The sequence below is a fragment of the Pelodiscus sinensis genome, chromosome 2, assembly GCF_049634645.1.
Source record: "Pelodiscus sinensis isolate JC-2024 chromosome 2, ASM4963464v1, whole genome shotgun sequence".
Lineage (NCBI taxonomy): Eukaryota > Metazoa > Chordata > Testudines > Trionychidae > Pelodiscus > Pelodiscus sinensis.
In genome coordinates, this window is record NC_134712.1 from 98,204,998 (window position 1) to 98,229,911 (window position 24,914).

The window sequence follows — 24,914 nt, forward strand, 5'->3', positions numbered from 1 at the left end:
CTGGAGTAATTATTCCTACAGTAAGTTACAATATATATTATATCTAGGTTTTTTATTTCTACTGGTGATGCACATCTGCACATTTCCTTGATACTGGTGCACCTAACAAAATTAATTCCTTCTATTTTTTTTCCATACGTGTGTAGAACACTGGTTGGGGGTCTCCTGGAACTGGACTCGTTCTCCTGAAGGCTCCTGCAGCCAAACTGGGAGATTGGCCATTAGCAGTCTGTCAGTGCAGCAGAGTGAAGGCATACTCCCCCCCTGCCCTGGCCCTGCATTGCTCTTGGGAGCAGCTGGCACCTCCCTGCAGCCCCTAGGGGAGACAGGGTAGAGGGACTCCACATATTGCCCTTGCCTTCAGGCACCATCCCCATAGCTCTCATTAGCTGAGAACAGGGAACCATGGCCAATGGGAAGTGTGGGGGTTGTGCCTCTGGATGGGGGGCAGCATGTACAGCCACCTGCTTCTCTCCCCAGGGAGCTGCTTCTGGACATGCCAGCTACTTTCAGAAAGTGGCATAGGGTCTGAGCAGGAATGAGTCCACCTTAGCCCCACTGCACACCACCTGGGAGCTGCCTGAGGTAAGTGGTGCCCAGATGAGAGCTGCCTAAGGCAAGCAGTGTCCAGATGGAGAACACATCCTGACCCCCTGTCCCAGCCCTGGGCCAATCTCCCTCCCAGAGCTTGCTCCATGAACCTCATCTGGCAATTCAGCCTCCTGCCCAGGCTCAGCCCCTCCCACACTCTGAAACCCTCAGCTCCAGCCTGGTGAGAGTGAATGATGGTGGAGGGAGAGGGGATGGAGTGTGCAAGATGGGACCTCAGAGAAGGGGCAGGGAAGTAAGTGGGGCAAGGATATTTGGGTTTGGAGTAGCTCCTGGATTGCACTTAAATAAAAAAACAACAACAGATCTTGTGCTTAAAAAAGTTGGAGATAACTGATCTAGATCCTTGGTCTTTTACTCTGGATGGATTCATGCCTGTTACATGCCTGAGGGCAAAATTGGGTCAATTCTTGCAAAGATCAAGTTGAGCCAGTTGTATTCAGTCTCATAATTAGTATGATAATCTGAAAATATACATAATATATCAAGCATTAAAGTTCTTCCTGAAGCTTTAGCCAGGAAAGGAAATGCCATAATAGCACAGGGTAGATTTAATTCTCAAGACAAAGTTGGTAATAAGACCATTCTTATTCATCAGTATTATTAAATATCACGCCTTTGGATGCAGTACTCCATTCCTATTGCATTGAAAAGAACCTCTCATACTAAGGAAGTCTTAATGTAAAATAAGATAAGATGTTACAAAATAATAAGAAAAAAGTAGTGGTGTAATCCTGTGGCACTGAAACTTTTATTCTAAATTCCGGTCTTAGTTCCATCAGCATAAATATGGATAAGTTCCACTGAAGATTTCCACTGATGTGGAACTACTCTAGATACAATAACTGAGATAACAATTTTGTCCTTTGTCTTTCTGAAGCTGAAGAACATGGAAGAAACATCAACAACAAATTGTACATGGTTAACACATCTATTATCATCTGCATTAGAAGTGCTAAAACGGGTGCATCTGTGTCCTTAGCCAATGCTTAATAATTTATGGCTGTGATAAGGATATTAGTGATGCACAGTGATGCAAGAGAAATGAATCCATCTACTGGAAAATTGATTTACTGTGCATTAATATGATTTTCATCAAGAAAAGAAAAAAGATAAATCTCTCCTGCACTATTCACATGTTTTTTCTCAGCAAGTAAATCTTTAACTGGAAACCAATATACACAGAGCATATTCTCAATAAAATAAAATTTGTGGGAATAAATTGTACTACTAGATTTCTTCAGTCTCTTTTTTTCTGTTCTTTTTATTATTTTAATTATGTTTTAAAAACTTGGGAATATTTAACACTAGTTGCTGTAAAAAACAAAGTTGATTAAATTAAAAACACTAGAATTCTATCAAGTCCCTAAAGGGAAATGTAAACATACTCTCAAAAGTTTCCATAACCTATAAAAAGTTATGATCCAGCTCCTTAGCTGGTATAAATCGCCATAGCTTCAATTAAGTCAAACAGAGCCATGCTGGTTTACAAGTTCTGCTTCCTATAAGTCTAAAAAATGTGATCTTATTAGGCAAATAACAACACAACACCTAAGCTATACATACTCTATTTTGTAAAGGCCTGAGCCTGCGAAGCACTAAGGAATCCTTCTGTTGAAATCAGTGGAAACAGATTACTTAGAACCTCCTAAAAATGCTCAATACCTTTCAGATTGATCCTTAAAGCCTCAGAAAATTCAAAATACTCAATTCAATAAGTATTCAGAAAAGTTGGGGGAAAGAATATAAACATTGCCACAGTGGATCAGACCAATAGTTCATCTAGTCTAGGGGTGGGGACCCTTTTTGAGTCAGGGCTGCTGACCTACAAAAAAATCAGTTGGGGGCCACATACACATGAGAACTAAAGTGAGAAGCCCCTGACTGAGAAGGAAAATAAAATCTCCACATTCCCCCCATACACCAAAGCCTAGGGCTAGGTGATGGTCCGGGCAAGTAAATTTTGTCTGCTCCAGTCCTTCAGGGGGATGGCTGGAGCACCAGAGCAGGCTCCCCAATGCTGAGCCTCAGGGACCCAGATCCAGGGAAGCCGGAGGCTGCATCCAGCACCTAGGCCTGAGGTTCCCCACCCCTGATCTAGTCCAATAACCTGTCTTCAGACAGTGGCCAATGCTAGAAGCTTCATCATTGTCTGTAATTAAGATTCCTGTTCAACCATGGAGCTGTCAAGAACATTCTATGATCCTTGCATAATACTGTATTTGTTTTATTTAATAACTGTTCAGTTTTTGCATGAATAAGAATCAGTTTTCATTCCAAATTTGTAACTGATCGAAACACCAGAAATAGTCTTTGATGATGTGGGAATACTTTTTAAAGTAGACCATTCACTGGTGAGCTAGATTCTGTTCTGAGCCCCTACTAGTTTGTGCGGGAACTGGCTGTCCTAGGGCAAAGTGTCTGCCGTAGAGGGTTGTTGTAACAAACCAGTCACAACTTCTCTTGTGCTGGGGTAATGGAGTAATCTAAATATTGGTTAGTACTGGCTGAGATGAAGTCATGACTAGGCCACCTGGGGACTGTATAGATACAGCACCATTCTACTGCTGCTCCCAGAGCTCCTCCATAGTTTGATAGTAACCTCCAGCCTTCTTATGGATGAGTCTTGCCACCTGCTTAAGATTCCTTTCTGCCACTGGGGGCTGTGGTTTTACACCTGTATGCACGAATACCAGCAAGCTTGACTAAATATGGCCAAATGTCCTTCCTCACTAGGTAAATGAGACACTGGGGGTTCTGATTTGATCCTTTTGTTTTTCTGAAGACCTATTTTATTTTTGCCTTGCAGGCAGCTCAGAGATTAGGCCTACCTCTAAAAAAAAAATCTTTTTTTTTTTATGGCATTAGATTGAAAACTTTGAAACTACCCAGTACTTGTCCCAGAGAGGGAAAAAATCAGCTACCTTTACAACAAATTAAAATGTTACAGTAAATTCCAAATAGACTGTAAGGGATAAAACCTCAGTAAGTGTAATGAGACCAAAGCAAAAATGGAACCAGTATAGTTAGCTGGACTTAAAACAAGGCCCCACCCTTGAGCAAATTAATGGGATACAGATGAGCCTAAATCAATATTCAGCAAACCTCTATCAATAAATCATAAAGATTTAAGCTACAGAAAAGTCAGAGCAAAATCAAGCTTAATTTGCAGACAGTCTCAGAACAAGGCAAAAAAATGCTCAGTTTATTGGACAATAAAATGGTGAGTTTTGGCAAATTGATTTGCTGAGATGTTGACAGCTGCTAGTGTATACCTGGGGTTTCTGGAGCTTAGTGCATGACCTTCTACAGCTTGAGCTATAAAGCCAGCTGGCTGTCAGCTAAGGCTATAGAGCTGGGGTAGGGAACCTTTTTTTGGTTGGGTGCTGCTGACCCACAGAAAAATCAATTGGGGTTGAGGGCTGCAGGGAGGGGGTGGGGGGGCTAGAGTGCCAGCCCAGATCTTGACAACCCAGGGGCTGCATCCAGCCCCTGGGCTTTAGGTTTCTCGCCCCTGCCGAAGAGAACATTCGTTCATTCTCTTTGTAAGTGGTCTAAGTGCCACGACATGGGATAGTAAACCACACCCAGTAGGTGTGTGGGTTACATTAGCATTCTACATCGAAGACTGAGCTCCATCTGAACTTATTATTGGTAAGCCTTGCCTGAAGCAGGACTCTGTATTTCTCTTGAATTTTGTTGCAATTTTAATCTTCACCTATGTTTTTAAAACTGTATTTTCCTAATTAGCAAATTCAAATACACAATGATGATAAAATTCTTTTGGGCACCAAATAAAGCTCTAAGATAAAGCCATCATCTCCTCAACTATAGCACTTTGTAACTCAGAGTCATGTTTAGTCTATTTAGATTGTAAGCTTCATGTGGCAAGAACCATGTCTGCTATGTTGTTCAGAGCATTATGGGCTCTGGTGGAGTTTAACAAAAAGAAAAAAATTCTAATGATAAGATGATCTTCAGAAGTGAACACGATATCCTATCTTTAGGCCCCTATTCAATACAAAGTCCATTTTGGTCAATTTCATGGACATAGGATTTTTAAAATAGTAAATGTCACGATTTCAAGTATTTATATCTAAAATGTGATGGTGTTATAATTGCAGGCTGGTCTCAACTGGAAGAACTCAAATGCGAAATTGTGGAACTATTAACTGTGGTTTGTAATCTATCCTTTAAATCAACTTCTGTACCTAATGACTAGAGGATAGCTAATGTGACACCAATATTTAAAAAGGGCTCCAGAGGTGATCCTGGCAATTACAGACTGGTGATTCTAATGTCAGTACCGGGCAAATTAGTTGAAACTATAGTAAAGAATAAAATTGTCATATACAAAGATGAACATAATTTTTTCGGGGAAAGTCAACATGGTTTCTGTAAAGGGAAATCATACCTTATTAATCTACTAGAGTTCTTTGAGGGGGTCAACAAACATGTGGACAAGGGGATCCAGTGGATATAGTGTACTTAGATTTCCAAAAAGCCTTTGACAAGGTCCCTCACCAAAGGCTCTTAAGTAAAGTAAGTTGTCATGGGATGAGAGGGAAGCTCCTTTTGCAGATTGATAACTGGTTAAAAGACAGAAAACAAAGGGTACTAATAAATGGTAAGTTTTCAGAATGGAGAGAAGTAACTAGGGGTGTCCCCCAAGGATCCATATAGGACCAATCTTATTCAACCTATTTATAAATGATGTGGAGAAAGGGGTAAACAGTGAGGTGGCAAAATTTGCAGATGATACTAAACTGCTCAAGATAGTTAAGACCAAAGCAGACTGTGAAGAGCTTCAAAAAGATCTCACCAAACCAAGTGATTGGGGAACAAAATGGCAAATGAAATTTAATGTTGAGAAATGTAAAGTAATGCACATTGGAAAACATAATCCTAACTATACATACAATATGATGGGGACTAATTTAGCCATAACTACTCAAGAGAGAGAGCTTGGAGTCACTGTGGATATTTCTCTGAAAACATCCACTCAATATGCAGTAGCAGTTAAAAAAACAAACAGAATATTAGGAATCATTTAAAAAGAGATAGAAAATAAGACAGAGAATATCTTATTGCATCTATATAAAACCCTGGCATGCCCACATCTTGAATACTGCATACAGGTCTGGTCATCTCATCTCAAAAAAAGATATATTGGCATTGGAAAAGGTTCAGACAAAGGGCAACAAAAATGATTAGTGGTTTGGAACAAGTCCCATATGAAGAGAGATTAAAAAAATGGACATTTCAGCTTAGAAAAGAGGGGACTAAGGGTGGGATATTGTAGAGGTGTATAAAATCAGGACTGGTGTGGAAAAAATGAATAAAGAAAAGCTATTTACTTATTCCCATAACATAAGAACTAGGGGTCAGCAAATGAAATTAATAGGTAGCAGGTTTAAAACAAACACAAGAAGGTTTTTCTTCATGCAGAGCACAGTCAATCTGTGGAACTACGTGGCAGAGTATGTCGTGAAGACCAGGACTTGAACATGATTCAAAAAAGAGCTAGGTGGATTCATGGAGATTAGGTCCATTAGTGACGATTAGCCAGGATGGGTAGGAATGGAGCCCCTAACCTCTGTTTGTCAGGGGCTGGAAATGGATAACAGGAAAGGGATCATATGATGATTACCTGTTCTATTCTTTCCCTCTCTGTGGCATAGGGCATTGGTCACTGTTGGAAGACAGGATACTGGGCTAAATGGACCTTTGGTCTGACCCAGTATGGCCATTCTTATGTTCACTTTGAAATCTATATAGTATAGGATAAAAGCACACAAAAGATCAGATTCCACTGTCTGTAACCCTTTTTTTTGTCCATTAATTTGGTAGGGCCCTACCTATCTGTCTTAGGGTATGTCTACACTATTTCAAAACAGCTTATTTCGAAATAACGCATCTACAGACAAAAAGCATTTCGAAATAGCATTTTGCTATTTCAAAATAGTGCATCCACACTGAGTGGACTCTGAATCACATTTAAGGCTGGCCAGAACCAGTTCCAGCAGGGCACCAGCTCAGGACTTACTGTATGGGGCTGCTGCCTGAGGCTATCTGCACTTGACCAGGAGCGGATGCTGCCTGAGTGCGGGCATGAGCCTGTGCCATGTGCGGCATTGCTGCGTGTTTCCATGATCCCTGTCTCCTTAGTGGTGGCTTGTCATGGGAAGGTGTCCCATCACAGAGGCTGGAGTAAGGCAGGCCTGTGAAGGAATCTTGTGAGAAGGAGTGACGGGTTCCTGTGTGAGAGTGTCATGGGGCTGAGTGCTCCGGACCGGCGTTCCATCTGCATCCACGTGCACAAGCAGTTGTGCAAGCCCCAGGCCAAGAAGGCCAAACGATGATGCACAGCCCCTTGCTGCCCCCACATGCGTATAGGGAAAGTTATAGAACTCACTTGCAGTACCTTCCCCTGGTTCGTCCAAGCCCAGGATGGGAGACATCCTGGGAAGGGGTACTGATTCCAGGCTGAGGATGACCTACTGGCTGGTGGGCATGATGTCCAGGCTAGCCTGCTCCTCCTCCTCATAATCCCTCCCTTGTAGCGACTGATGACGTGTGTCCTTCCCAGAGTCAATGACATGGCGGGAGGAGGTGACTAGCCCCCCTTCCAGGATGGCATCCAGCTGCTCGTAAAAGCAGCAGGTTTACGGTGCCTCCCCAGAGCGGGAACTATGCTCCCTGGCCTTGGTCCATGATTGTCAGAGCTCTTTGATCTTCATCCATACCTGGTTCTGGGTCGGGCCGTACCCCTTCTGGGCCTGGCTGATGGCCATCTGGTTGCAGACCTCGGTGTTGTGCCTCTTGGTGAAGAGATCCTGGATGTTGGTCTCCTCAGACCCCAAGGAGATCCAGGATTTCCACACCAGTCGTGGCCAGTGCCCTCATTCGCCATGGGGCTTCAGAGGTTGCTGCAGGCATGCCAGCATCCATGAAGGGTGCAGAGGTAGCTCTGGGGTCTGCCATGTCTGCACTGAATGGTGCTGTGTGGCCAGGGGCTGGCAGGGCTTGTGTGGTACTAAGGGAGTTGCCAGGGTATGGCCAGAATGGTCACAATGGCAGCTGTGAGAGGCCTCTGAAGGCCAATTATTTAAAAAAAACCCAGCAGCTGAGCAGCCACACTAACGCTATTTTGAAATAACAATTTTGAAATAAGCATTATTCCTCTTCACAAGCAGGAGTTACTATTTCAAAATAACCAGCCTGTTATTTCAAAATAAGAGGGGTTATTTCAAAATAACTCCCTAGTGTAGACCAGGGCTTAGAGAACTACAGTTTTGATTGGACTTCCTCTGTCCTGTGCTGATTGGCTGCTTGCTCCAACCCTTCCTCCCCTTTTTTAGTTTCCCCATCACAATCTCTTTTCTGGTGACCTATCCCTTTTATTACTTCTTTTCTTCCCTTCCTTCCCCTTCCCTTTCTATTTAGTATACCCTCTCTTAACTTTCTCCTCTTCACTCCACCCCATTTGCTACCAACCCATTGTTCACTTTGCTTGTGTGTTCTACTGCTCTCCCTGTCCTGTGTCTGTCTTGTCTATTTAGACTATAAGGCTCTTGGGGGAAGGAACTGTCTATGACCCTGTCTGTACAGTGTCTAATGCAATAAGGCCCCTTATGCACTACCGTAATGAACATGATTAACATAAAGTCAGGCCACTGTACTTAAGCTATATCCAACATCTATTCCCAAGTTGATATTTAGAAATCAGCTAAAGAGTTAGACATTTAGTCTTTGGAAAAATGGTAGTCTCTCTTAAGATGATAGTGATGGATGTTTATTTCTTTTTATTTCAGTAAAACTAGCAATAAACTCAGACAGTTTATTAGCAATATCACTCAATCATGGAGTTAATGTATAATGAAATTGTATTGCACTGACATATATGATCCCAGTGTTATATTCTTCCTAAGAATACCAGTAGTAGAGTGGTTAACATCTTTAAATATGTTGTGTTTCCCATGCTAATAATCTTCCAGCATGTGAGTTAAAAAAGGATTATGAATTTTTGATTTAGCTTCCAAATGGTATTTAAAATCCACATCTACCATTGAAATAGGAGGTTCTACTTCAGGAAGTTAACTAAGTAAAAATGAGTATAGATGCTTTAACTGTTATGTACTATCTCGTATTACAAAATAAAAATAAACCAGGTTAATCTTGAAAGTCAGCCTATTTTCAACCTCCGTACACAAAAAAATCAACAACCAAGGGAATGCTTTTGTAATAATAAAAACTGTCACTTATTAAAATAGGTATAATGAGCAAAAGCTTCAACCCTCTGTGGTATGGAAATGAATTGAACTACTCGCATGCTTAGAATTAAACATGTTCTTACATTGTTGCTGGACTGGAGCAAGAATGTGTCTTACAGGACTAAGCCCTAAATCTGGCTTCATCTATGTAATAAAGTTATATATGAGGGGGTATAAATGCTATCTTTGAGGGAGTTTTATTTTATTCTTCATTCTTACTCTTCATGGTAAAAACAATACAGTATTATTGCCATGTGAAATCAATTTGTCTTTGTAAAAATACTCTGAAATGCTTCGGATAAAAATCCTATATAAGGAAAAAAGTATGTAAGGTATGAATAAACACACATATATGTATATTTATGGTTGCCTTGTTCCAATTAGAAATATTATTGCTAATTATAATTGTATTGCAATGGAAAAGACATTTTAGATTACACAATATACTTTTATTATAGAATACTAAATCACCTCTAAAATTTAATAGCAGGGTATTTAAAATTAATTTGTTGGGTAATTAACCGTAAGCCTTAATTAAATTAAGTGTCTTTCATAAACTAGAATTTGACTGAATTATCTGAAGTATTTTATTGCATGCCCTGTATAAAAGAATAATGGTGTACCCATCACAGCCTCTTATGAAAAACCTGTGTGAGTGTAGGAAAGGCAAGGAAATCTCTCTGAAGTTTTCAGCACAGATTTCTTTCTGTTCATTCTGTGGAGGGGTACATATTTATTTCTTCTCACAGAACAGCCTGTGGAGCCTGGCCACAAATTCTGCAGACTGAATTTCATTGTCATCATCTTGTGTGTTCACCTCGCTTCGCAGACAGCTAGTCTTGGCTCAGCCGAAACATTTGGCATCTTCTTTAAAATCCTCATTCAAGAAGCATCCCTATTCAAGAAAGATCCTATGTATGTCTATGCTTAAAAGAGAGATAAAAGGCCTTAAGAGATGAACTTTAGTGTTCAGTTTAAGTGTTTTCTTGATTCAGAGGCTGAATTTTGCCATCTTATTGTTTCCCTGATTTTCCAGATCATTAATGTGCTAAATAACATAATTCTTTGTAAGGAATTCTCGGAAACTTTCTTTTGGGGCTAACTTGTTGCATGCTTTTTCTACGTACCAAGACAAATCCTTTTAGAGTCTTTGAAGAAAGTGTATGAAGCAGCTTATCGTGCATGTGAAAAAATGTTTTGCATTGTCTGAAATTGTTCAGTTATTTATTGCACTTGGTCATCTATAATACAAAATAAGGACCAAGTGTGGTACGTACACAATCCTTCACAAGAATCATGAGCTTGCTCAAGTTTGGGGAGCAATATAGTTCTAATCATCCGAAATTATATGTGCGTTATATCTACTTTTTTCTTAACTAATTTAAGAGCCTGATCCTGTAAGTGATGAGTGTTTTGCCACATAGGGTCCTTAAATGGAATGAGTATGTACTTCTATTTAATTTACTAATTTAGATAGCAAAATTACAACATAATTTTATTCTCTAGACAACATTTTTGGTATTATTTTGCAGACTGACAAATGCTATGCATGTGCACATGAAAAGCAGTGTCTGAGTTGCAAATCTGGCCATACATCACCTAGGAAACTGTGTTAGTGCCAACACTACTGCTCAACTCCCCAAATGAAATGTTCAGGTTGTCTTCTCATAAAACTGATTTTGTTCCTGGATCTATTCTTCCTGGTTATTTCTTTCTGTTACATAATATTGAATTATTTGGTATGCATCTATAATTCAGACTATATTACTCAAAAGGAAACACCTATTAAGAGTAACAAGCCAAAAAGAACAAGAAACTAAAATGAATAAAAAGGCATTTCAGACATTTACGGTGAAATTTTAGCTCTGCTATAGTCAATAGGAATGTTGCCATTGACTTTAATGGTTCCAGCATTTAACTCATAATATTTTAGAGAATGTTAACTGGCTAAAATGTATGATTTCAGTACAGAACATTAGTGCTAATCAAAATACTTCTTGGCATCCTAACATATAAAGGAATTTAAATTAATACATATATACATTAACAGTGTTAGTAAACTCTCTTTTTTCTTTCTATAAAATTAATTGTGGAGCCAACAATGTCTACTATTTCATATGTGTTCATTTTTTTAATTGTATCCTTTAGGGTATATATGGTTGTGACAATTTTCTTCCACTATTTGATCTGAGGAAGTGGGTCTGGCCCACGAAAGCTCATCACCTAATAAACCATCTTGTTAGTCTATAAAGTGCTACATAGTCCTGTTTCTTGTTTCTACTATTTCCATAGTAATTGAAATATAATGGACACTTTTAGGAATGTCAGTTACAGAAGCAGAAATGTATGTTATAGTGTTTTGATGGTTATTGTAAAACATGTCAATATGATGATAAATTACATACAAAAACCAAACTAATATACTTTTGGAAGCTTATAAGTTAAAAAATTACTAGAAAACAAATAATCTGTTTCTGTCATTTTTATCTAAGTTAAAAAAGTCACAGAACAGCAAGCAATTGTATATAATTAAAACAGTCTCTTAAATTTCTACCACCAGGATTTTGCTCTTTCACAGTGTTTTAGATTTTTTATGTAACAGACCAGATACTCAGCAGGTTTTATTGAAGTTAATGAAGCTAGGCTGATCTCCACTAGCTTATGAACTGTATCAGTGTAAGCAGAGAAGGAAAGAAAAATCCTTCAAATTCTGGGTTGCAAAGAAAGCCAGAGCTCATTGTATCCAATAATTATATCAGAATAGTTCAAATTATCCCTGCAGAGCAGGCACTAAAATTTCTGAGAAGTAGCTTTGAGTCCTGGACAAGAATTAAATGTAAATGAGATGATGTAAAAAAGAAAACAATGTCAACCATATATCTAAAAAAAATTAAGACTGGACATTTGAGGATACAGATTTTATTATTTCTTCTAAGAATTTCCAGTTTGCCCTTTAATCTTATTTTCTTCTACCTACCCCTTCAGCATTCATTCTCTATTCTAGACCAAAAGTGTTTTAAACAGAGAAATGAGAGATAAAATAACAATACAGTCAGGCATGGCTCCTAAATTTATAATCTGAAAATGAGGGATATTTAAGAACCAAGAAATGCTCTTAAAACTCATATCTGAAGAATAGCATGCATGTGAGTATATGTGAGCTTAAATAGGAATGTATATGAACTTTTTACAATAAGTTTTCAATTCCATCCAATTCCATCTGTTTAAGTAACTTCTGTTTTGATGACTTGTATGGAAAGTTCATTTCAATTTTCCGAGCCTCACTTTGTCACCTATAAAATGAGGATAATGTTATTCACCTGATAGGGATGATATGTAGTTCGTAAAATTACCTGAAGATTAAAAGTGCTACACTGTATTATTAACAACATGCAATGGTTTTATTTTGTGAACTTATATGTATTTCAAAACTTGTAATAAAATTGTGAATATAAAAATGAAATTAATATATTTAGTCCAGACTGGTTGTTAGATTTGAAGGAAATTAAAGCCCCAAATCAGGAAAAGTTATCATGTGGTTAAATCCATCCACATTCAACAAAAACACTTAAACATGTGTTTAGTTTGAACCCACACATTGACCTTAGTGGAATGTAAGGATATGCTTCTGTACCCTTCCTGAAGAAGGAGCTAGGAAGAAGGAATGCTGCATCCTGCAAACATCTACCCATGCTGGTGCAAATGAGCAGTGCTTTTGATATCAGTAGGACAACTTATTTGAATATTTATTTGCATGCACGAGTGTTTTCAGGAGCAGGGTTAAAATTTTGATCCTGCAGCTCAGTTCAAGGGGACTACTCACACAGGCCCATATTCCAGTAGGTATCCATTTCCCAGGCAAGAGCTGAGCATGTGTTTTTTGCTGTCCTGAACAGGTATGGATTTAAATGTTGCTTAAGTGCTTTCCTGAAGAAGGTCCATAAGGATTAAACGATGGTGTCCTACAACCCAATCTTCCTGAGGGGCAGCTCCCTCTATTCCCATTAATTTCCAAGGCAAGAAGGATGATGAGGCATCTCAGAGGGTGGGGCTCTCAGGCAGCATCAAATACACCTTTTTAACTTTTGAAATTGTCCGTGGGCTGACGAGAACAAGCCTTACACCAGGACGGAGATCAGGCCTGTTTCAGTGAGTAGCTTTCTACCTGTACAGTGCTAAACAGGGAGGAATCCCAAATTCCCAGAGAATAAGTTATTGCCGCAGAAGTTTATTTCTGCACGAAGCAGTTTGTACTCCATGCCCAATGGCACTGGAATGCAATCCGCAAACATCATAGTGGTGCTTCACCTGTCACCGAGGTGGCACCACGTGAATTGGGATCCCTGTGTAGCTGCATGTCTGCCAGCATTGTCTAACCCTGGCTTGGCAAGGAAAGTGATGAGCGGCTGCAATTCCTTTGGCTTCTGTTCATGGGACTACAGTCCTCTGGGTGCATACATGATGCTTGCTCTTCGACTTCTGTAGGAGAAGTTGGCTGTGGCTGCAATGAGCACACGCCTACACGCAAAACCGGAGGAAAAGGTAACCCTCTCCTCCCCCCCCGCCCTCCAGCGCCGGGCAGGGACGCGAGCTGCGTGCGAAGCAGCAGTCCTGACTGTGCTTGACAGGAGAGGCTGGGCACTGGGCGGCTCAGCCCTGCACGGTGCGGGACGGGCAGCGGGGCAGGGCGGGGGAAGGGTGAGCTAGCCCGCCTCTGGGATTGGCGCGGGGCTTGCTAGCGTATCGCCTGTGCGGCAGCGGCGCGCTTCGCGGGGCTGGTTCCAGGTGCCCGAGGAGAGGCAGCGCGCGGGAGGCCAGCCGGGGAGGAGCCGGCCGGAGGGGGCGGGCGAGGGAGCTGCAGGGGGAGGCTGCCGCGCTCCCAGGGAGCGCCCCGGACACCTCCCGCGCGCCCAGCCCCGCTTCCCGCCCTTGGACGGCACCGCGCTGCGAGCTCAAACCCGGCGCCCCGCGGTAGCAAAACTGCCGAGGAGACGGCGGGGGGAGCCGGGCAGCGCCGCGGGGGGCGCATTTTACCACGAGGACGCCCCACCCCACCCAGTGGCCGCCCCGCCATGCCAGAGCGTGGCCGGGCGGGCTGCAGCCCGGCTGCCCCCAGGCGTTAGCCGCGGTGCCGCCCAGCCTGCGGGCGCCAGAAAGTTTCGCAGCCCCCTGAGCGCGTGAGGCTCGCCAGGGGCTCGGGCAGCCGCCCGGGGAGGACCCGGGCGGGGTGGACTCCCCTGGCAAACTTTGGCTGGGTGCAGCCGCCGCGGCCATGGAGCTCGAGGCAGGGGCGAGCCTCTTCCCGAACCAGAGCGCGGGGTCGCCGCGGGGGGACTTCAACCTCTCGGGGATGCCCGGGGAGGAGGAGGCGGCGGGGGACGGCGAGCCCCTCTTCGGCATCGGCATCGAGAACTTCCTCACCCTCATCGTCTTCGGCGTGATCTTCGCCCTGGGGGTGCTGGGCAACTCGCTGGTGATCACGGTGCTGGCCAGGAGCAAGCCGGGCAAGCCCCGCAGCACCACCAACATCTTCATCCTCAACCTGAGCATCGCCGACCTGGCCTACCTGCTCTTCTGCATCCCCTTCCAGTCCACGGTCTACGTGCTGCCCACCTGGGTGCTGGGCGCCTTCATCTGCAAGTTCATTCACTACTTCTTCACCGTCTCCATGCTGGTCAGCATCTTCACCCTCTCCGCCATGTCGGTGGACCGCTACGTGGCCATCGTGCACTCCCGCCGCGCCTCCAGGCTGCGGGTCTCCCGCAACGCGCTGCTGGGCGTGGGGCTCATCTGGGCGCTCTCCATCGCCATGGCCTCGCCCGTGGCTCACCACCAGCGCCTCTTCCACCGGGACGCCAGCAATCAGACCTTCTGCTGGGAGCAGTGGCCCAACCCCCGGCACAAGAAGGTCTACGTGGTCTGCACCTTCGTCTTCGGCTACCTGCTGCCGCTGCTGCTCATCTCCTTCTGCTACGCCAAGGTGGGTGCGAGCGGCAGGCGGGGTGTGTGTGTGTGTGTGTGTCTGTGTAGGGGGCTCACCGACAAGGGACATCGCCATAGTAGGGTGGGATACAGGGGCGTCCGTACAGGAGGGATGAGTGTTTGGGAGACAGCTGCAAAGGTGGGGTGTAGCCACAGGGGCGTGTGAGAATTTGAGGTACAGTTATATGGCTGGGGTGTCGGTAAAGGGTGTGCGTGTGTTTATGTGTAGGGTGCAGTTATATGGGTGGGCTGTAGGTAGATGGTGTGTGTGTGTGTGTATGTGTAGGGTGCAGTTATATGGGTGCAGTGTGTGTGTAGGGTACAATTACATGGGTGGGCTGTAGGTAGAGGGTGTGGGAGGGGTACAGTTACAGGGTTTAGCTATAGGGAGTGTGTGTATGGAGCAGTCACAGGGATGAGGTGTAGGTATAGAGTTTGTGTGTCTAGAGGTAAAGGTATAATGATGGGTGTATAGAGGAGGGAGTATAACTATAGGATAGGGGAATAGGGATTAGCATCCTCAAAACTGTGGGAAGGTGGATGGGTTACATAGTTTGTGGGTAGCTGCAGTAGTAGGGGGCTAGGGTATGGGGGTTCGTTTGTGGTGCGTGCATGGGAAAGGGGTACAGCAGTAAAGGACATGGTAGGTGTTGAAGTTTTGGTCTGTGTTTGAGAAGGGAGGGTAGAATCATAGCCAGTTAAGATACAGGTGTGTAGCTGGAGCTATACGTGTGGACTGTCCAGATGCTGAGAGGAACATCACACCTGTGATTCCAAAGGTGCAGAAAATGGGGAGGAGGAGGTATAGCGTAGGCGGGTTGGGCATTTTCTCTTTTAAAAATCTCTATTTCAGCTGTGCTGAACACTTTATGTGTTTTCCTGAAGTGCTGGGTGATGAACTCCAAAATGAGCAAAGTGCATGGGCAAAGTGCAATAGTGTGCAAAGTTGTTAACATATACACACAACAAACGGCAATCATTTAAAACATGCTGCATTTAAACAAAACCCAGCCAGATTATTACTGGTGTCTGACCTGTATGATGCCCATTCTACTACAGACTTCTGGACTTTTTAACGTCCAGTTAAAAGACACTAAGAGCAACAGGCAGAGCTACATGTTGGTTAAGAGTCTCATCCTGCATCAGTTGAAGTTAATGGGAGCTTTGCTACTGACTTCTGGAGGCTCAGGATTACAGCTGCCAAAAATAATCATTGAGGATGAGCAAATTTCTGACGAAAGGGACAGAACCGTGACACACTCACTTTCTCCGCTTCATCGCTCAGGCAATGATCCATTTTCTATATCAGTATTTTCTGCAGCTTTGAAGGAAGCACCAATTTAGCTGTTTTTCAGAATACAGGACACTGTAAACAACCAGGCTGAATACAGTCCTACTGGAGAGTTCTTTCCCTGAGATCTTGCAAATCTTTAATCACTTTACTAGCTCTTACTCATTAGTAAATTGCATTGAAGTTAATAGTTCTTTTCATGGGAGTAAAGTCTGCTTGCTTGCTGAGGCATCAGTTCCTTAATTAATAAAGCAAAACATTTCTGAGGAGAATGAAGTGTGTAATTTATACAGTTTGTGTATGAATTCATTAATTGTGATGTGGAAAAATGTATGGATGCATTTTAACACATTTTAAAATATGTTTGCATTCAAAGGACAAAGTTTCTAAATTAGTTTCTAAATTACAGGGCAAAACAACATTTACAATGACTGAGGTGTCAAACTGGCAAAAAGGCAAAAAAGTAAAATTAAAAAAATCACCCTTAAAGGTTCAGTTCTCTTTTCCCTGTGTGGATGGGTGGATTTCTCATTGTCTGTAATAAGAGTTACTGTGCAATGAGGAGGCAGAAACCAATACTGTAGGTTTGATCATTACCATATTTAAATAAAGATATTAACAGATACTATGGGGAGATTGTTATCGCACATGCTGAGAAGATGACTTTTAAACATTCATTTTAAATTAATAATTATTAGTAATTTTACAGCCAAAAGAGCCTCATTCACAACATTGACTAAAACCTCTAAAACCTTTTTTTCATGCTAAAAAAGTTTTGTAAGTTAAACAAGTATGGTGAATATTTTAAAAATAATAAATTTGTACTTGTATAATTTAAAAACAAAATTAAACGGAATTATTTTGTGAACAGACTATTGAAATATTAAAGTTAGTAAAATACATCAGTTTGATTATAAAATAGCTATTTAATACAAATATTAATATAAATAATTTGACTAAAAATCTTCAAATCTGAGTCCCTGAATGCCAAATATGCCCAGAACAAATACTTTATGATCAAGTTAAAATATCCTGAAATAGGGGTTAATTCCACTAATTAAATGTATGTTTAATTAACATTAAAATGTTGTCTTAGCCAACAAATCAAGGCAATTCAAAGTTACAGCTGAAAGTTCATTTTCAACTTGCTACTAGGCTGTCCTTACTTCAGCCTTGTTTTGGTTAGGAATTGAAGGGGTCTGAGAAGACTGGCTTAATCTTCCCACTGAAGTCAGGATCCAGCTTTGAGGGGCCAGTTCTGTGAGATGCTTACTACCCTCAATACTCATCAGTGGCAGTGGGAACTGAGAAAACTCAGACCTTTGTAAGAGGTACTTGGTGTCTTTGTAATCTGCAATATAGGGATCACTCCTGCTGTTAATAAAGTAATCAACAAAACTTCACCTGCAGTATTTTGGCACATCAGGGTGAGCAGAGGGTGGGGTAAGTTAAGACTGTAGTGTCAATAAGTTAACAAGCTTCAGTCTTAAATTTGTCAAGGCCATAGCTGTGATAGTATTTGTCCAGCAAGGGAGTCCTCATGGAGCTCCACTGAGCAGATTACCATGGAATTCTATTGAAAGAAACACAGCCATGACATCTTGGCTTCTCAATGCACAAAGTTAGGGTTACCATATTTGAACTTTCAAAAAAGAGGACACTCCTGAGAGGGAGTGTATCTGTATCAGTATCTACCAACTCATATTGTATTAATGTTATATATAACACATTAATACAATGTGAGTTGGTAGATACAGACAACCTCCGACTTGCAACACGATTGGTTCCTGGGAAAGTAAATCGAGCCCTCATTGATGATAGGCGCCATGTGCCGTCATAAATTCAGGCCGAGGACGTAAGTCAGGGGTTTTCGGCCCCTTCTGCCCTTTAAAAAATAGTTGTAATGCACAGGGTCACAACTCAGGTGGTCGCAACTCGAGGGTTTCCCGTACTGATACAGATACACTCCCTCTCAGGAGTGTCCTCTTTTTTGAAAGTTCAAATGTGGTAACCCTACACAAAATGTTCAAGGAAAGTTGCTGTGTAATATAATAGGTAAATCAATGGCAATATTTAGTTATGAAGTGGAGCATGTTAGTGGGTCAGACCCTTAGATGGTGTAAATTGATATACCTTCATTGATTTCTATGGAACTACGTTGAATTATGACAACTGAGGATCTGACAAATAATAAGGAAGCTTCGGTCTTCTCATAATCTAGTTTAAGACAAAGGGAATGCAGTTCTTTATTTGAATATATGGCATTTTCAGGACCGTTGTAAGGCAAGTTCTTATTTTTTAATGTAAATTGTAATTTCCTTCATTTTTAATGCATTTAAATGGCAAGTTAGTTGCATTCCCTCTGTCTTAAATTACATTATCAGAGTATTCACATCCTACTGGGAAGTAATAGCAAAAGGAACAGCTTTTGCTGAGAGAGTACAGTACCATTTACAGATTACAGAAATACTGAAACAGTGATGGGTATTTAAAAAATCTGTTCACTTGCAAACTCAGAGAAAACCAGAGATGGCATTCATATGTAATGAGATAAGCAGTGATTAACTATTTAATAGTTCAGTAGTAAGTATTAAGGACATATTATTTGATGGATAGCTTGAAAAGGCTCTTTGTAATTTGTCATGAGATAACATATTTCTTTTATTATTTACATATCAGCTTATTGTATGTACTATTATGATGCTAGTATAAGATTGCATATTAAAAATGCCACTTAAGGCCCAATGGCTCAAGCCTGCAAAGTGCCAATGCTCATTTTGGAAGGCCCTGAGCATCCTCGGTTCCCATTGAACAAACAAGTCAAAAGTGACTGGTGATTTTGGGTGACTCAGTTTTTGAGTGCCCAAGTTGAGAGAGCATCTGAAAACCAGTTCCTTTTCATGTTGCACACCCAAATATCATGGCACCCAGAATATCATGTTGCACACTGAAATATCATGGCACCCAGAAAATGAGGTAATTAAAATTATTAGTTTTGAAAATCTTGGTAATTGATTTTGATGGTAGTACTCATATGGCAGAATATGACCCCAGATTGATGATACCTTTATCTATTTCAAATATTAATAATTGACCTATTATTTTACTTTTGCCTCTAGAAATACTATGAAAAACTTGTCTCCATTATGTAAAAATATCCTGAACACACTGAATTACAGAAAGCTATTTTGATTTATAGACTCAGTTAAAAATATAAATCACAAAGAGTAGGAATCCTAACATAAAAAAGAAGCTTAAAAATGTTCCTGGACTGTGATCTTATATCCCAAGTTTTAGCAGGAGGATGTAAATGGAAGAGTTATAACCCAGACCTGCCAATGAAAATAAAAAGAAATAAAACCTATAATTGGGTGACCATATTTCTATATGCTGAATATGGGAGACCTGGTAATATTATTCATATTCAAGTCAGTTTAATGGCAATTAATCAGAATTATGGAAATGTTCAAACTAACATCAAGTTGACTGAGCCCATCTTAAAAAAAGTACTGCGTAGATGGAGACTTTTTATTTACCTTCTTATCTTTAAGGTTTGCATGGAGAGAAGTGACACACACACACACACTCCTGTACACTTCTGTCACACAGGGATTGTGGTGACTGACCAACATGACCCAGCCCTCCCTACTCAGTGCTCCCTACCCTGCGTGCCTGTCTGGGTCACCAGGATGGACCCGCCTCTTCTAGTACTTGGTACAGCATCTTTGAGGCAAGATGTGGGGGCATGCAGAGTCACAGGCTCATCTTCTGAGATTTCTGTCAGAGTTCACACCAGAGTGTAGCCAGCAGCAGCCTTTCAGTGCTGTGTGGGAGGGAAGGGATGGGAGATGCTTCCAGCTGCAGGGGAATGGGGGTAATGGGTAGGAATGACTTGGCCTATGTATTGGAGGGGTAATCTATTCCATCCCTCCCACTCCCAAGTGACTTGTCAATTCCTGTCTGCTCAGTGTCAAAAAGCTGCTGCCGGCCATCAACATAACCCAGTCACCTCCTATCCCATGGTTTAAGCACAGGGAGAAAGGGGTTGAGCCCTAAGGATACATTGTGCTCCAGGGCTCAGAGAATCTGTCTATAGGGGCTTCAGAGAACCTGGCCAGAAAGGTGGCTCAGCAGAGGAGGGTGCCGTGGGGACGGAACTGCTCTGCACTCTCTAGAAGCAGGACTCAGTGTGGGGGCAGCATGTAAAGAGTCCTTGCCTGGTGGGCTGCTGCAGAGCCTGCAAGGTTGGAGCACAAACAGGCTGGAAATAGCTTCCTCTCTGTCATGCAGAATTAGCTGAAGGGTAGAGAAGCTTCCCCATGCTAGTGCTGTCTGGGGCTTTGGCACAGGCTCTTCATGGCACAGGCTCCTCTTGAGCTTTGCCTGGGTGCTAGCCTAGCCAGAGGCAGCTGAGGGAGGAAGTTGTCTGCCATTCAGACTGTTGATGACTTGAACGATCCGACCAGGGGCTGGTTCTCCACACAGCCCTGGGAGAAGGACACACCCTGCCGGGGGGATGGAGGGTAGCATATGAAGAAGCAGAGAGTTGGGAGGGGTAAACAGGCACAGTAGGGAGAGGACAGTTAGAGAGGAAGCATGTGAAGGGCTTATGGGTGAATAGGAGATGACACGTAACTGGTTAGCGCCTAGCAGCAGGCACCAGCCCCTGCAGCGAGCAGCCAGTGCTGGCTGGAAATGGGAGTGGGGTGGGGTGAAAGAGCCTTCTGGCCAGGAGCCAGCACATAACAGGGACTGCACTCACTGACCAGCAGGGGGAGCAGCCAGCCCCACATGCTGCAGCTTTGCCCAGCCACCAGCCTTGTTCTCCCACCCTCATCATCAGCTGGGTGGGAGGCTGGTGAGCAAGGATCTATCAAGTAGTAGGACCACCAGTACTTATAGGAAGGGACAGAAAATATAGGACAATTGTCCCCCTTTTTTAAAAAAGGAGGGAAACCTGCAGCAGGGCTTAAATTCAAGATTGTTCCTTTAAAATGGGACATCTGGTCACCCTATCTATAATAGTAGTAGCGATACAATAGTAAGTAGAGTGGAATGAAAGGCTCTGCTGTAGTACAGGCAGTCCCCGGGTTACATGGATCTGACTTACATCGGATCCCTACTTACAAACGAGGTGAGGCAGCCCCGCACTAGCTGCTTCCCCCCAGCAGACCAGGGAGACTCGAAGCTAGTGCCCCCCCCCCCCCAGCAGACCAGGGAGTCGTGGAGCAGCTTTTCTCAGCAGACACCTCAGCTTGAGAATAAAGGACTGAGGGAAGTGAGGTGTGGGAGAATAAAACAGCTCTGGAGAAATGTTTGGCTAGAGTTTCCCCTACAATATGTACCAGTTCCGACTTACATACAAATTCAACTTAAGAACAAATCTACAGTCCCCATCTTGTATGTAACCCGGGGACTGCCTGTAATTGAAATAGGTCCCATTACCATAACTATGGCACTGCTGACAATGGCACTTGAATGTAAACAAGATTTATATGACAAATTGGGGTTCAGAGTGCAATATGTACATATGCTGCTGTTCAACATACAAGTCATTATTATGGGATAATTACCTTGTTTAATCTCTTGTGGAAAATTATTTTTAATGGATCTTTCAAAGGAGCTAATAGTAATGAAAGTGTTACTAGTGAAATGACTGTAAGTAGCAAGAAATCAAATATGCTTCCAAACTGTACAGTGTTTATGCTTATATGTTTTTGATGGAAATATGTATGCCAACAGCAGCAGGATCACCTAAACTATGCTCTCTCTCTTTCTCTCCCTCCCCCATCTCTCCGCGCCTCTCCTCCAGTGTGATTTTAGGAGGAGAGAATGAAAGAGAGAGGACGGGAGGACCCTGTTTCAGCCTAAAAGAGTCATGCACATGGATTACAGTCTGGCAATTTATATTATGCAGGGTTTTTTTGTTAACCCGGTGAATGATGGCCGTAAGACTGCTCTATCTCCCTAGTTATAAAAGAACTTGCAAAACCTTGGTCAGTCAGGAGAATTTATTACTTTGTATTCTTACCCGAGAGCAAACTATGATCTATAAACAACAGGTACATGAAAGCTGGGAGCTTGAAAAGATTTGTGAGGGTTTTTTTTTCAGATGTGAAGTCTTTTGACATATAAATTCATGTTAGAAAAGGGTATGGAGTACATTTTCAGCTAGGTGAGTGGAGATTTAGTTGTGAGAGTCAGTTCACCTCCAGACTGCTTAAAAAAATATAAAGTGACCCTTTATTTCAGCTAGCTTTCTGAACACAGCTGGAGTATTCAATCTTGGTAACAGACTCACTTGGATGCATTCTACATGTTAGTTTTTTTTTTTTCTAAAAATTCTTCAGTGGCATCAGCAACTACTAATGCAGAAGCAGATGTCTTAGAAATTACTTGAGGGTCAAATCCTGACTGGCATCTGGAAAACAACATAACAGATTCCATCAAGCCCATATTCTGTGTATTCTGTAAAAAAAAAGAAAAAAAAAAGCATTAGTGTGATCCAATCTTGCAGTTGATGAGAGACCATAAATCACTACTTCACACAATCTGTTCCTAAAAAAGGATCAGACTCTGCCACCCTTGCTCACAGTGAATTGTATATTTTGAAAGTGATCTAACTGAAATGAGTGGAGAGGAGCAAGAGACCATTCATTGGGAACATTCTGGTCCAAAGTAGGAATAGTGTGTATAGAGGCCATTGGTTAATCTTGGAGTATACATACATAAACATAGAATACTAGAAATAGAAGGGACCTTGAGAGATCATCAAGCCCAGTCCCCTGTACTCATGCCAGGACCAAGAATCATCTAAATCATCCCTTACCGATGTTTATATAATCTACTCTTAAATATCTCCAATGATGGAGATTCCACAACCTCCCTAGCAATTTATTCCAGTGCTTAACCAATCTAAACCTCCTGTGCTGCAATTTAAGCCCCATTGCTTCTTGTTCTATCATCAGATATTAAGGAGAATAATTTTTCTTCCTTCTCCTTTTAGGTACTGTTATGTCCCATCTCATTCTTCTCTTTTCCAGACTAAACAAACCCAGTTTTTTCAGTCATCTCTCATAGACCATATTTTCTAAACTTTAATTATTTTTGTTGCTCTTGCGTGGACCTTCTCCAATTTTTCCACCTCTTTCCTGGTGTGGTGCACAAAACTGGATACAGTACTACTAATCAGTACAGTGTGGAGCAGAAGAATTACTTCTTGTGTCTTGCTTACAACACTACTGTTAATGCATTCCAGAAAGATGGGTTGTTTTTGGTGACATTGTCACACTGTTGACTTATCTTTAGCCTGTGGCCCAGTATGGTCCATAGATCCCTTTCTGCAGTACTTCTTCCTAGACCAGTGTTTCCCAATCTTTTCAAGAATACAGACCCCTTTTCAATTTATTAAAATTTTACGGACCCCCCCCCCCGCAAACGATATATCTGTTTTCAAACATTCCATTACTTGATAATGTCCTTTGGCCCATGCTTCTTCCTCAGCTCCGCCCCCTCTGTTCCCTATCCATCCATGGATGATACAGCAAGGGGGCTCTCGTGGCCAAAGGCAGCTCCTCCCTGGCACTCCACCCTTGGCTGTGCATGGAGCCCTGGGGGAGAATAAATAAAGAAAAGGAAAAGTAAGGATTAGGCCCACCATGGGACTGGGAGGGGGAAAGGGCTGGAGTGTAAATGGCAGCGCAGCTGGCAGTGGGATGATGGATGGCTGTGACTATCAAGCCACAGGTGAGTGTTGCCTGGTGGAAAGTCCAAGTGTTGCGGAGGACCTGATTCTTACTTTTAAACTTCCCATGGATTGCCTACAGTACTATTGTGGACCACCAAGGGTCCTCGACAGTCATTTACCATTTTGTATATGTGAAATTGAGTGTTCCTCCCTAAGGGGAGTACTTTACATTTGTCTTTCTTGAACTTCATCCACAAACTTTATAAATGTACTCTCTGTGCTACCATCTAAACTATTGATGAAGTTATTGATCAGAACGAGTCCAAAAACTGATCCCTGCAGAACCATACTTGTTATTCCCTTCCAGCATGACTGTGAACCACTGATAACTACTCTCTGAGAATGGTTATCCACCCAGTTCTGAACCCAACTGAGGCCTAATCAGTGCAGAATAGAGCAGAAGAATGACTCCCTGTGTCTTGATCACAACACTCCAGTTAATGCATCCCAAAATTATGTTTGCTTTTTTTGCAACAGTGTCACACTTTTGACTCATATTTAGCTGGTGGTCCACTATGACTCCTAGATCCCTTTCTTCAGTCCTCCTTCCTAGACAATCACTTCCCATTCTGTAAGTTTGAAACAGATTGTTCCTTTCTAAGTGGAGCACTTTGCATTTGTCCATATTAAACTTCATCCTATTTACCTCAGGCCATTTCTCTAGTTTGTCCAGATAATTTTGAATTATGTCCCTATCCTCCAAAGCACCTGTACCCCCTCCCAGCTTGGTATAATCTGCACATTTAATAATCGTATTCTCTATGCCATCATGTAAATTGTTGATGAAGATATTGAACAGAGCTGGTCCCAAAACAGACCGCTGTGGAACCCCAATTGTTATGCCCTTCCAGCATGATTGTGAACCATTAATAACTACTCTCGGAGAATGGTTATCCTGCCAGTTACGCACCCGCTTTATAGTAGCCCCATCTAGATTGTATTCCCCTAGTTTATTGATAAGGTCATGTGAGACTGTATCAAATGCTTTACTAAAGTCTAGGTAAACCATGTC

General features: G+C 42.2%; 1 protein-coding gene and 1 long non-coding RNA gene across 4 annotated transcripts in view; both read left to right on the top strand.

The window, feature by feature from the left end:
* The window catches only part of LOC142827141 (uncharacterized), an 86,104-nt gene extending 84,313 nt beyond the window's left edge, over positions 1-1,791 (top strand). The window contains exons 5-6 of the long non-coding RNA XR_012901595.1: positions 481-585; positions 1,490-1,791. This is a non-coding gene — a long non-coding RNA (uncharacterized LOC142827141). The remainder of the gene's footprint in view (positions 1-480; positions 586-1,489) is intronic.
* An 11,445-nt stretch (positions 1,792-13,236) lies between these two features.
* Positions 13,237-24,914, top strand: part of GALR1 (galanin receptor 1) — a 147,726-nt gene continuing 136,048 nt past the window's right edge. The window contains exon 1 of one of the 3 annotated variants that reach the window (XM_075921097.1): positions 13,237-14,862. In XM_075921097.1, coding sequence (XP_075777212.1) covers positions 14,155-14,862 — 708 coding nt within the window. In that variant the 5' untranslated portion in view covers positions 13,237-14,154. The remainder of the gene's footprint in view (positions 14,863-24,914) is intronic. The other 2 variants (XM_075921098.1, XM_075921096.1) reach the window with 2 other exon arrangements.